Raw genomic sequence first — 15,314 nt, 5'->3', positions numbered from 1 at the left:
ACTGTGACAGGATGTAAGATTATTTTAGTAGATTTTCAAATCATTTTAAAATGAATAAAAAAGTGATTTTAAGTGTGACAGCATGTAAGATTATTAAGTTTAAAGTGTAAAGTTTAATTGTTAATTTTAGATTTAAATTGAAAATAACATTAACAAAAATTAATAAAAATAAATTAAAAACTATAATTATTTTTTGAAAAAACTTAGAAATTTTAAAAATATAAAGTGATTTATTAATTGAGTAGAGATCAATAGTCAAACCAGCACAAGATATCCGGTGGCATATCTATTGTATCCGACGGTTATTCTGGTTGTCCTCTAATAGATAGCCAAATCCAGATAATACATACAGAAAATCACTTATTTGTAAAAACTTATTGATTAAATAAATTATTTGTGTTTATAACATTAAATAGTGTACAAGTAGATTGTTTGATTTTTGGTAAAATGTTATCTCAAATTATTATCTCAAAATTATCATTAAATATACGATACTATATTTTACTGAACATATATTATAAGTCAATATAATGAACTTTTATTAATAAATGAATTTAAATAATTTTTCTCCCATTTCATTAATAGTTTTACATATAATTCAATACAATCAATCAATAATTAATTCAATTATAATACTATTATTTTTTTTATTATTTAATACAAATAATTAATATGATTTGTTTTTCTCTCTATCTTTAATAAAATTGTTACAAATAATCATAATATAAAAAATCTGTGTATAGATATCACTGGATATTAAATGATTAGTGATTTAGAGGAGGACTGGTATTCATCCATCCGTTTCCTATCTGTCTTTACAGTTGTTTTCCTTTCTCTGTCCAAACTTTTTGATTACTGTTCGTCTTCTTCTTCTTGTTTCTGTCTTTCATTTCGATCATATGGTCCGCGTCTTCGCTTTAGTGAAGCTGTCTTGAGAGCCGAACTCATTTGTCGGAATTTGTTTCTGCGACCACTAATACTACTACTACTACTACTACTACTACTACTACTACTACTACTACTACTACTACTACTACTACTACTACTACTACCACCTCCGGTTTGTATTCCGGACAAATATACTTCTGATTTTCTGTCCAATTGGTTGGCAATCGATTTGATTGGTGACCAGACACACTGGTCTGACCAAATGATGACTTACCCGATCTGGTCGGTTGGATCTTCTGTGGTACATCTTCGAATATGTCATAATATCTTACTCCCTGCTGTGGTGCCGATTGTCCGGGTGATGGTATCGATGATCTGGACGACCGGTTTTTCAGATTATGAGGCAATGGATAGTATCTGGTGGGTGCCGTAGACCACGGCGGTGCACATACAGGCATACCGTTTGGCCATTGTTCTTCTTCAGACAAAACTGGTACTAACTCTAGTTGTCTTGGTTTTGGATTTTGCTGATCCATATCTACCAGTGCTTTGTTGTGTTGGTGTCGTCCAAATTAATACTTGAAATGATTTAATATGTCTTAATACTAATCAATTGTCTGTATCTTATCTAACCTTTTGTGTCCTGATTAGTCTTCAGTTTCTTTTTGTTTGTGTTTTAAATTTACTTTAATTGTTAATTTTAGATTTAAATTGAAAATAACAATAACGAATGCATTAAATATCATAACTAGTTTTTAAAAAATATATAAAAAACTTATTTAATTATTTAATTAATTTTTCTATTTACAAAAATATATTTTAAAGAAAATATTTAAAAATATAGCAGAATAGCAACGATTACCTAACAGAGTTAAAACAGATCTTAAGTGTCACCAAACAGATTCAGTAGTCAAGAGATACCGGTATGTCATATAAAGATAGCAACAGAAGTAGCAGTTATGATGATGACGACGAAATGGAAATGGATCCACAAATTGCACCTCTTTATGGTCCGCCGTCGGCTAATCGAGGAATACAACAGGTAATAGATCCACAAAGCCTACAAATGCCACAATTGTATCGCCGAAGAGAGACCAAAGGAAGAAATTTTCGACAAAGAAAACAATTAGAAACAAAGGGCTATAGATTTGATCCGAATATCGGTAGATATATCAAAGAAGGTGTTTATGTCGGTTCACAAATGACTACTACACCGGCAGCTACTACGGGACGACAGACACCAAGACTAGAGCGCAGTCAAAGTATGCCAGAACTGTCCGCATTGGGCGAAGTGAGCGGTAAGGTATCACAAATGGGTGGACGAAGTCGGTCACAGATTATTCCAACCGGCCGTTATGCATACGGTATGCGACGGTCTCCTGAGTTAAGTCATAGGTTCAGTGCTGACGATTCGTGTCTAACAACTGGTAAATTTCACGGCGAAGACATGTCATCCTATACACCAAATGATCGGGCGTTCAGTACAGAAGATGAACTGGAATTGTACCGACAATACCGCAATAGATCATATGTCAGAAGTAGTTACGACATAAGGGTGACGGAAGGGGAAAGCACAGTGCTTTCCCCCATATAACAGTATGACGGAGAATAGGTGACGGAGATCACGTGACTCCACCTAACCTAACCTAAGTGTACTACACCAATGACGTCACCACTACCTCTACCTGAACCTTACCTACCCGAACTGACCAATTACCCGAACTGACCAACTACCCGAACCTTACCTACCCGAACTGACCAACTTACCGAACTGACCAATTACCCGAACCTTACCTACCCGAACTGACCAACTTACCGAACTGACCAATTACCCGAACCTAACCCAACCTAAGTGTATATCAATGACGTCACCACTACCTTTAACCGAACCCAACCTAACCTGACCAACTAACCGATCTGACCACCTACCCGATCTGACCAACTTACCGATCTGACCAACTTACCATACTGGTCAACCTTCCGATGTATTAGCGGAGAGGGGATAGCGGAAATCATATGACCTAACATGAGTGTAGATGTAAACAAAATAAATATAAATACATTTATTTTTAAAATAATATTTATAATTTATTTGCATTTTATTTATTTACAAAAGCGTTCATTAAATATTTTCTCTCTAAAATTTTTATCTAATACATATGACATATTTTCTTCAATAAGTTTACACTTATATTCATGAATACGTCTATTAAAAACTATCCAATGCCAGTTAGATATACGGGCTTCTCTTGAAGCATATGCCCAAACATACATAGTCCTTATCTGTACTTTGTTTTCAAAGCTTACTTTCTTCATATTTATTTGTTTAATAAGTAATCAAAGTATTTAAACATAAACTCTTCAAACAACTTATCCAATGCTTTTCTAGTTGTAACACCAGTCAATATCATTTTCCCTTTTCTAGTGAGAGTTATATGTCTTTTATTACAGCAATTGATTCTCAAGTGTGGGAATATTTCCAACTCATAATTACTGATCCAATTAAATTGATTCATCAATTTCTCTACATTCAAGTCGTTTTTCAGGTCATGTGACGCAGCAATGTTAGTCACACGTAAGTTATGTAATTTGATATCATATCCGAGTTTTTGTATTATGCGAGCAGTCTTTCGTAATGCTATTCGACCATCATTTTTTGATTTTGCACCAACACATACTAGTTTACCAGAGTCGTATATCATAACCGTGGCATTAGGGTTACGGTACCGTTTAATTACTCTCACAAATGGGTAATTGTGATATACACAATTACAACTGTTATTACACAATTTTCTTAAATCAATAAAACCAATCATATCAAAGAGATCAGCAGTCATCGAAACATTAGTTATCACAGGCATATTGATAATGCAAATTGTATTACTATAATAAATGTTGATGTATTTATAAACTCAAACTATTGCATCAACTATTACAAAAACAGTTGAAACAAGTTGTTTAACAACTATTGCTTCAATTATTCCAACATTTGTTGCAATAAGTAGTTTAACTACTATTGCAACAACAAATAATCTATTACACTAYCGTAAAAYCTGWCTACTCTATAAAATATTTATTATAAAAGCAAAGTGTATACACAATTATTGTATTAGTAATTATTAGTTTTGTTATATCTGATTATTATTGTGAATTAAATTTTTATCATCAAAATGGTTGGCAAAACATTGTTTCAAAAATCCATTTTCAGCAAAACTGAAGGCGAAAACAAATTTGACAAATTTGTTCGTGTATTGGAACATGAAAACGGTGAAAAATTTGTGGACATCCGACTGACTGTTTGCAATGATGGAGAAGATGTCTTCTACACCAAACATGGCGTTTATTTATATGGTAATGAATTCAAAGAGTTGTTGAAAAAGCTAGAAAACCAAGACTTTGGTTCGTTTGGAGATCATCGAGTTATCTCATTCATGCGTTTGAAAAAACAATTGTATTGTTTTAGTATCATTAGTAATGGTAACATTAAAAAATTAAATGTCATATTCCCTGAAATTGACAATTTATTGTCAATGAAAGATGAAATCATTAAATATCTTAATTAATGTAATTATTGTATATTATTAAACTAATATTGTAATAAATAAACAAAACAAATTAATTGAATAAAATAATTTTACTGATAAATAAATAAAAATTGTATAATTATTTACATTTTAATATGAAAACAAATAGTAATTTTTAAGCCATTTCCACAATAGCTCACACTTGTGTTGAGCACATCTCATATCAGATTTATCTGGTATGATACGTTCATGAAAATGACATGAACGACCACCATACATTCTCTTTAATGTCTTAAGACTAGGACATCCATACTGATCCAATTCAACGTAAGGTATAGCACACATGTCCAATAGATCCGCCAATTGTAGACACTTAATACCAATGTATGGCTTTTCTTTGCTTTTGATTTTCTCATACATCTCAATAATAATTTGTTTGGCATCCATTGTTGAGTTTTGTGTTATCTCAGTGTTCACTGTACGTAACGATAGTCCCAATAAGTTGTTGGCCAAATAAAGGTTGGTAATCCGATCTTTCAATTCCATATCTCTATAAGTTAGGTTTGTCTCACACAACTCAGACATTTTACAAGTGTGAGATATTATTGCAATCTCACGGGGGACAAAGATATTGTTATAAACAAAACCTTGTGCGTCCATTACACCACAGATTTGATTAATTTTACTCATTTTAGAGATTAAGTTTGTTTACTATAAAAAGTAAGTCGTGTTCGTTGTTGAGAGGAAACCCTTCTTCTATAAAATAGCGCTCAATGCGATGTCTATATGTTGACGCAATATTTGCTAACGTACCATTAATTACGTTTACATCAGTCATAACAATAAGAAACTTTTCATTGTAAATATCTTTTATTTTAATGTAAATATTATAATAATCACTAAAATTTTTATACACATCTGATAAATGACATTTACCAGTTACATAATAATTTGGCAATACAGTCATTAATGTGAGGGTTAAAACCAAACACAGTTTGGATTTGTTCAAATGATCCGCCATTAAAATAATTAGTTAAAAAATAAATACAATATAATCCACAAGTATTAGAGTATACACTTTGAAAATTAATACAGTTGTAATACCAACCGTTTACAGTATTGTCTTTTATAAAATTTAAGATATCAATATGTAGTGGTTGTAAACCAAATGAATCAAAATATATAATGCTACCATTATTTGTTTTGTATACACTAACCCAATGTTCCCCAGGAGCACTAGCTTTATCTGTATTAATAATAACACCACTAGCTTTTGGTATAATATTTGGTAGCATATCTCTAGGATATGTACCATAATATTTATTACAATTTTTAAAATAATTATTTATTTGTAATGTATTCATAGTAATTTATTGAAAATTTTTAATAGCAAATCTTGAGCTCTCTATTTCTACACAACTATCATATTCACAAAATATGATTGCAGTTACAGTCTCTTGTATAGGGTAGGCAAACTTAAGTTCAACTCGTAAGTTACCTCTAACAACTGTTGATACATAACCACTTTTTGCTACTCCGTCAGATAAATCCGGTGTAAAATTGAATCCAAATAATGTATAACCTTCAGCATACTCTTCCCGTGTTATGTCAATATCTGTTGAATGTTTGATTTGATTTGCTGTTTCAAATAATCCAAAGTATTCACGCATATATTTTTTATTTGTAAAGTCTGGTGTGTATGGTCTGTGTGGATATTGAGTGCCATCAACATAGCAAGCAATGTGTCGGATATTGTAATTTTTAAAATAAAATGGGTTCATATTATATGAACCATTATATGCTTCGTTACTAACAAAACCAATATATATTTTTCTAGGAACCACTCCATTGATTATATTATTTAAATAACAATCTAATGTGTCTTTAGCTATAATTGATGTCTTTACTTCCTTTCGTGTAATAAAATAGCGGGCATTAGCACTTTCAAGTGCTCTATTGTGTGCCACAACTACTTGCGGGTTAACAATAGATTTATGCATAAACAGTCTTACGTCCATTATTTCAACTGTTGGTATCAATGTTTTATCATAAATTAAATAAAACTTGGGATCTTGTGGATAGATTTTAATATTCAGTGTGACTCCTCCAAGTAATGACTTTACTTGTGATGCTAAATCAATGTGCAAATTGCCATACATTTCAACTTCACACCCGTCAGATAACGAGTTACCTGACGGTCGTATACGACTACTTCTTATTTCATTTACCGAATCCATAGGTGTCTCATCTTTATGCCAAAATGCAGTCTCTAAATGCGTTTTTCTTGCATCTCTATTACTGTTAAGTAATGTGTCAATATATGACACATATGAATAATTCACTGATGATGTTGTAACAGTTGTTTGACCAATATTAACATCAATTTGTTTAATAAATGAATGCATTAAGTAATTGATTGGAGATATTAGTTTCCAGTCTTCTTGTTTAACTTCAGGGGTTGTTGATACAGTAGATTTTTGTAGTTTAAATTTTAAACACAAATATAGCTCACTTTTGCTTAAATTAATATATTCATTTAAACCTGTATGCACTTCAAACTCAATAGTATTTGTTGAATTAGATAATGTACTTATTGGACGGTGTTCAGTTTGAACATCTCGTTCAATCATTAGTTGGGTAGGTGGTACTCCAAAGACATCCATTTCTGGAAGTGTCATTAGAGATGATAATTCGTGTATTGTAGACATTTTTAGTATTTTCTTTGTTTTTTCTTAACTGTTTTACGTCTTTTATAAGATTTTGGTTTAGTTTTTGTTTTTAATTTACGTTTACGTCCTAAACCTTTTTGTTGTCTAACATTTGAAACTTTATTTTTAACATCTGTTAAAATTGTATCAGCTGATCGTATCAGCTGATTTGTGCCGGCTTCTTTGAATGATTTACCAGATAGTATATCATTACCAATACCGTTAAATGCATCCCATCCTTTAGTTGCTACATATTTTAATGCAGGTTTAATGTGTTTAAATATTTTTCCAAATATACCATTTCCGGACTGGTATCTATGTCCAGCATAAGATACAATACCGTTACCGGCTTGGATTTTATAGTAATCAATATATGGATTATTCATACTTTAATAAAATGCAAAGTTATAGTTACTCTACCAAATTTAAATGGTATAGATAAACCACTATCATCTTTTATAGATATTTCAAGTGTTTCAAATTCATTGAGTCTTACAGGTCTATATTGAGGTCTTTCATAATTTAAATGTACTGTATCTCCAAATTTATATTTTCTAGGTATTTCAACTACTCTCAGTAGAGGTGCAAATGTATCACCAACTAGTGATGGGTATACAATATCACTATATAAATATAGTGAATGAAAACCGCCACTAATCTCTACAGGATGATAGCCTTTAATAATATTTTTATTTTCAATTCCATTGAATACTATATTAACCAAGCTATTGCTACCATAATAATAATTATGTGTAGCTTTTCTATCTTTTAAACCTAAAATGTTTTCAATTTCATCGCCCAAATCAGGAAATATTTTAACTACATTTTCAACTATACCAACATGAATTGTAATAAAATTATTAATCTCGTTATAAGCTAATTTTGGTGGTTTAATGTCAGTAAATAAAGTCAAAATATTGTTAATTTCATTAACTAATTTCTGTGGTGTTTCATAATAGCCAGCTTTAAGTGTAAACTTATCATCATATTCATTAGACTGTTTACCATATATACGTCCCATTTCATCAAATAATGTAATTTTATGATCATTTAGTATATTATACCATGACTTGGTATAAGTTATTTCAGATATACCAACACACCAACTATCATCAAGTTTAACGGTTTTGCCTAATTTTGTCCTAAAATCAGACATTGTATTGTCAAATGTTTTGACATTATTAACTAAAGTAATATATTTACTCATTATTCGCAGAGTTTCATTTGTGTATTGTTATCAAAATAACAATTCCAAATAATTTTTTCTTTATCTCTTAAAAATAATAACACAACAATAAATATAATAAATAAAATAAAACACAGTATGTTAATTAGTAAACAATTCATTTTTATTTTTAAAATACAGTATCAGTGCCTTTTATAACATTTTTACATAACTTTAGTTTTGGATTAGGCATTATATATCCAATACAACTAGTTAAAATAATTGCCCATAAATTTTTGTTGCCAATTTCAAAAGTTAAGTTAATTAAACTAACAAATATTACAATTGTCATTAATGACATTTGAATAGTAAACAAAATTAATTCAGTTTTACACAATTTATTTAGTATAGACATCTTGAATGCTATCAACCCAACTGTTGTATTCGTCCGGATAGTTTAACCACTTAACAAAATACTGCCTACGACCACGTCTAACACGACTTCTAATAACTCTTTCAATACGGTATAGATTTTCTTTGATCTTTTGGATCTCTTGTGGATAAAATCGTTGTTCAATAATATTTCCTTGTCCATCACTTAGTCTAAACACATATTGATTATCACCTTTTATAGTCTTTACTACAGTAAAGACTTGATCAGTCCAGTTAGGGTAATAACCTTTATCAAATTTAGACATTTCGTACACTTTACGTACTAAATCTCCTGTAGCGACATCTGGTGTTTTAAGCTTTTTAGATTTAACATATAAGTTATTGTATACTTGTTTTGTATTTTCTGTAGTCACTTCAATAGGTGACATACCTATAGATCTGTGATATGATGTATTGTATGCATTAACAAGTTTTTGTAGTACATCTACATATCTTCGCGTACCATTAGCAGTAAAGTATTTAAACATACGTGACTTTAATGTACGATTAAAGCGTTCAACTATAGCACATTTTATTTTATAATCATTTGAGTGAAAGTAGTTAACTCTATTTAATTTCAGATATTTTTGAAATATTTCATTTAAAAACTCTTTTCCTTTATCTGTACGTAAAGATAATGGTTTTCTGTTTTTAAATAGTGTTTTAAAAGCATTTGTAATGCTTTTTCCTGTTTTAACTTTCAATGGAACAGTAAATGCAAATTTAGAAAAGCAGTCAATTACTGTTAAAATATAATTATATTTATCATTTTTATTAGCAAATTCTCTCATATCAGCTAAATCTGCTTCCCATTGCTCATCAATATATGTCACAACAATAGGATTTCGTATAAATTTTCTGTGTACTTGTTTATGTAGAGTATAAGTTAACTCTCCTTTTAACCAATCTTTTACTAATTTTAATGTTATATTTGGATTTAATTGTTTAGCAGTTTTATACAAATTATTTACACCACTAAATGATCCACTATTTTGTGGATCATAATATATTATATTCAACAACTCATTTATATTTTGATCCATTGTATAGATTTTTTAGATTTAGATTTTTTAACAGTCTTTTTATTTACTACTTTTTTAACAACTTTTTTGTTAGGTTTATGAACTTTTGTAGTAACTTTGCTTTGTTTTTTAGTTGTACTGATTAAATTATTTTTAATTAATACTTTAAAAACCATATCTTCTATTATACTTAGAAATGAATTATTAATATTCGGCAAATTATTTTTAATATTGTTATCATTTGTAACATTGTCAACAATGTTTTTAGTTACTAATGTATTTTGTTTAATTTTTTCAAATGGTTTACTATCCACACTCATTGAAGATATATCCATATCGATGTCATCATCACTATCATTAGTAACCAATTCAACTTTTCTGAATGACATTATTTTGTTATTAATTCGTATACAGTTGTTAGTAACGGTATTAACCACATCCAAGCGTTTCCTTTTTGTACAACACTTTTACAAGTTTTTAAACTTTGTTTCCTTTCAAACTTTTTAAGTAAAAGTTTTTTACTTTTATTCAATTTTTTAGTTTTTATATTTCCTTTTATAACATTTAATCCAATTTCTTTTATAGCTAAATATACTTTTGGGTCTTTAGCTAAATAATTCAATAATGTTTTTTGTGTTTTCTTACATTTTATTTTAGAAACAAACTGCAAGTCTCTAAAATATTTTTTCAAATTATCAGACATTACTTAGGTATATAGCAAATAATTTTCAATTTATTATTAATTGGTATAATATTTGTTTGTACTCTATATTTTTCAGGTGTATCCTGTTTTAGGTCTACTTTAATATAACCATATTGAACAGATGTGGCGTCAGTATACACTTCTATAAAGTATTTTGAGTTTTCCGGATATATCTGTGAGGCTAAGCTAATTATCTGTCTTTTATCTCTTGGGTTTTTAAGCAATATCAAATAGTGACAATTTAAACTAATTGTCCTCATTTGGGACCCTTGATGAAATATATTTTGTGATATAAATATCACACTTATATTCATATGATGACTACCTTTAGTAAATAAATTTGCTAATTTAACATTATTTCCCAACTCAGTCATCAAATCATCAATAACTATGAGATGAGGTTTAATCTCTTTTACTTCTTCTTCATTGGGTAGGCCTTCAATATATTGTATATCACAGTCAGCAATAGATTTAGTGTACAAATCTTGCCATTGTCCGTATGCCCACACAATTTTTAACTTATTTGGTATATCAGTAAAATATAAAGTTTGTTTATAATTCTCCAATATATTTCTAAGTAGTACAGTTTTACCACTACTTGTAGGTCCAGCGACCATACAAGTGAATGGGTGTTTAAATGAAATGTGTTTTCGATCCACTTTAATGCAATTCATTTTAAATAAATAAAACATAGGTTTAATAATAAAAAAATTTATTCATCTTTTATAAAATTTTATACATTTGATTTTGTATCAAATTTCCATTCACAGGTAGCCAATTCAGACAAGTATTTTACTAATTTGTTAGTATCTTCTGTTATACCATTTTTATGTCCAATTGCAGTCAGTCTATCGACGATGATTTTCAATCCCGGCTCTGACAACATATAAAATTTCATGTTTTTCAAACGAATCAATTCAGTTTGAATGCACTGGTCTTGTTTTGGTCTTTTTATCGGTGGCTCTGAAATAATATAAAAATTTCAATATATAATTAATAAAATATATTAATTTAAAATACAATACCTTCCAATAGTTTTCTTAAATAACTGTCTTTGAAGTGTCGTTTAGCCATAGTTGTTAGTGAATATAAAATAATTTTATTGAAAACATTACTTTATATAGTCAATAATGACCTGAATATGTATACTTAGTTTTATTTTTAGATGCTAATTAATAGTAAATGTAAATAAATTAATCATAAAATAGTTTTTAATCACATTTTATTTTAAATAATTTCAAATAATTAGTACAATATTATAAATAGAAATAGTATTAAATAGTTAAAATAAACAATTTATTCAAATAATTGCAAATCTCTAAACAATAGTATAATAAAGTTAATATATTTTTAACATTTATTCATAAAATCCATAGGGAACTGTTTGATAAATAGGGTGTCCCCTAACAATCCTACGTTTTTCAGACACTGCTTGATATATCTTATTTACTTTTGATGTCGTCACATTGTGCAGTTGATCGGCCCTGAAGCATAATTGTGGAGCCAGTGTTGTGATTGGTGTATTGTTAAAGTAGTGCTGAGCAGTCTCTTTAACTCTTTCAAAGTTTATTTTATGTTTCACTTCCTCAGTGATTGAGATGCCTTTTACTTTAACTTTTTGAATCACACGGCCATCACCAGTAACGACTTGATATCCATAGTTTTTGGGTCCACATGAAGTAAATGAGTTGATATACGACCCTTCTCTGTAATCCTTTTCAATCTCATCGGTCATATCTCCGAGGAAATCACCGATCGGAGGGTCGTACCAACCTTTGGTAGGGTCGTGACGGTAGATTACAGAGTCTGTATCAAAATACAGTACTCGTCCCTTTGCTGAATTTTCAATTCCGTGTAATTCACGATACAGATGTATACGTGCATTACCGGTAACCATAGATGCCAATGCAATGTTTGTATTACCAGCAGATGAGTAGTTGTCGTCAATATATTGATAGTTGACTAAAATAGTCTCATCATTGGGCATAATTTCTCCTAATGTATTGTATAATTTATAAATTAGTATTTTATTATATTTTTAAATTATATTTAAACTAACCTTTTATTTGAATTTTAGCATCCGATATAATACTACGGTATGCGTCATATGTTTTACAAAGTTTAGTTTGTTTTTGATTGGGTCTTTGAGCCAGTTTTCCCCACAAACTATTAAGCATTAACTTTGCAATAAAGCGAAGACCCGGATTTGGTGACATCTTATCGAACTCCAAATCCACACCTTCTCGTCTTTGATACTCACTGATGTAGTTTTGTTTCAACTCATCAGTAGTACAATTATCAGGCCATCCACTTGCCTCTGTCTTGAGTTTAAGCCATTGTTGTATGTATGGCTTAAATATTTCATTTGTTTTGCGATCGTAATGCAAAACCTCATATATTTTGATAATTTTGTATCCCATTTCAATTGCTAATTTAAGCTCTTCTGAGTACCAAGTACTGCTGATAGCTCTCTCTTTATCGCTATGACTACATTTGTTAGGGCTCATATCTTTTGCACATTGATTGCATAATGCAAACACTAACTTTTTGGTCTCTGATTTTAATGGTAATACAGGAATGTATAGATCTTTAGGTGGTAATACTTTACATTTAATGAATCCAAAGTAATTATAAATTGAGGTGTCGATAAATTTACTGATTATAGATGGATGACCAATAGGGTATTCGCATTTTGAAAGTACAGTCGGATACAGACTGCACACATCTTTATATTTAATCAACTCTGTACCGGTACTGTCGGCGTTGAAGTACAAATTGTTTGTACGACCACCATAAAACGACTCACGTATGTTTGCGTGACCTATTTTGTCAATTGTTTTATAGTATGCCATACGTTTTTTGTGGAATGCTTTGAACTCAACATCAGTTGTCAACAGTTTATCGAAGTCGTGCTCCCAAATAGATGTCACTTTGAAACCTCTAGACTTGTAATATGTTACCTAAAAATATATATAATGTAAGTAAAATAGTATAAATACAATTATTTATATAAATACCTTTTCAATTGTTCGTTGATAATCTTTAATAGGATCTACTTGCTCATTGCCATCATAGGTGTTTCTATGACTAAACAGATGGGTACATTTTTGACATCCATGCCAATAGCAACCATTGAACTCAAATATCTCTCCGAGTACACCATCTCGAATACAACCATCAGCATAGTTCTGTCCAATTCTCATCTCTCTACAGATCTTCACACCTCTCTTCTCCTCCATCCAATCAAGCCATACATTGCCTTTGTTTGACTTGTGGCGCCCGTCAATATATCCATTGATGGGTGTGACACCAATCATGTCATCCTTTAGTATTTTAGCTCTAAAATACTCAAGTCCAACACCTGCTAGTGTAAATCTACGTGTGATTGGATCCAATCCGGTGAATCCTTTGAAAAGTTTGCGGAACTCCATGACAGCAATTGTGAGTACAATTACATCATTTAGACAATACTTTTTGATTTGTTGTTCAAAATCCCATAAGTAATTGTTTGCTTTGAAGTCATTGTACCACTCCACACACTCTTTTGATGATCTCATTTCATCAATACCAAAGTGTTTGATATCTGGTATCTGACCCGAGTAGTTGTAGTTTTCTTTTCTGTTGAAGTGATGGGGAAAAAATCCTTTACTGACAATGTGTTGAAATCCAAACGATTTAGGAAGTGAAGCCAATGGTTGTTGGAAATAACTCAGTGAGTCGATGAATGACGTGTTGTTGTTTGTAATTTTGAGTATTTTCATACCATTCATAATGATATCACTCGGATCACCAAATTGTCTTTCAAACATTTCCTGGAATATGAAATGACCATCATATCCTCGGAAATTGTGTGCTATGACGTATAGCTGTGCTTTAATTTTTGAAGCTCTGATAGCGACATCTTTGAACAAATAGTCTGAAAACTGTTCAACTACATTATCTTTATAAAATGTACGGATACCATATCCGCACACTTTACACCCATCATTTGGTTCATCGATAGAGACATCGCATCTTTTCGCCATTTGTTGGTAATCCCAACACTTGTCGCAAACACATACTTTGTAATAAAAAAGTAATTTATATATATTATTAATTTTAATATAAATATAATATGTAATAATAACTTACATGAAATAAGAAGATTAGGTTTGTGATCATAAAAACCGTTATTTTGGGCTATTTGTTCACTTTCAATGTCAAAACAAACTATTAGTTTGTTTTCTTTGTCCTCTTTTTCCAACTTTTTTACATTCAAAGGTTTTATATAACATAAATGAGGTGTTTCAGTATAATAAACTTTACATTTATTACATTTGAGGTGATAGCAAACATGTTTTGCTCTTCTATCAGTCGAGTATTCAACATTACAATTAGCGCATGTTTTAGACTTAACTTTGCAGATATTGTTATTTTTATGATTTTGATAACATATATCATTTGCATAACTGCGATTGCATAAATCGCAATCTACTTTATCACCTCCGTTGTCACATTTGGGATAAGTAGAACAGTAGTTACACACATACTTACATGTGTGATTAATTTTTTGATGTTTTGTTAAACAATATTTACACAAATCAGATATCTGTGTGTATGCATTGATGTCTTTAATAAAATTATAATGTCCAGTGTTTTTACTGTAGTCGATGTGTTCAATGAATAATTTGTTGGGAAAGTCTGTAGAGCCTTGAAATAAATAGTTGTCAACATTTGATGAATCAATAATTATTAACTGTAATCCTTGAGAACCGTCAGTCAATGCAATAGTGTTAAGATACTCTTGCATTTGAGCCCAATGTTTTTCTCCGAAAGGTTTGTTGAAATCAAGACCGGCCAAATTACACAGCTTTTCAGATTCTTCTTTTTGAT

At 30.3% G+C, this 15,314-nt stretch overlaps 1 protein-coding gene across 1 annotated transcript; it reads right to left on the bottom strand.

The window, feature by feature from the left end:
- Positions 1-5,782: 5,782 nt before the first annotated feature.
- LOC128962938 (uncharacterized protein F54H12.2-like) lies at positions 5,783-7,120 on the bottom strand. The gene has a single exon (XM_054309372.1). It carries the CDS (start codon positions 7,118-7,120, stop codon positions 5,783-5,785), a length of 1,338 nt encoding a protein of 445 aa, XP_054165347.1.
- Positions 7,121-15,314: the final 8,194 nt, after the last annotated feature.

The sequence above is a fragment of the Oppia nitens genome, unplaced genomic scaffold (assembly GCF_028296485.1).
Source record: "Oppia nitens isolate AA-2021 unplaced genomic scaffold, nextdenovo-longstitch-racon4-pilon3 scaffold14_pilon_pilon_pilon, whole genome shotgun sequence".
NCBI classification, from domain to species: Eukaryota; Metazoa; Arthropoda; class Arachnida; order Sarcoptiformes; family Oppiidae; genus Oppia; species Oppia nitens.
The sequence above is the reverse complement of the archived record's forward strand: the minus strand, read 5'-3'. Positions and strand labels throughout refer to the sequence as shown.

Bases quoted from the DNA above. Each gene is read 5' to 3' on its own strand.
- LOC128962938 (XM_054309372.1), bottom strand. From the start codon at position 7,120: ATGTCTACAATACACGAATTATCATCTCTAATGACACTTCCAGAAATG.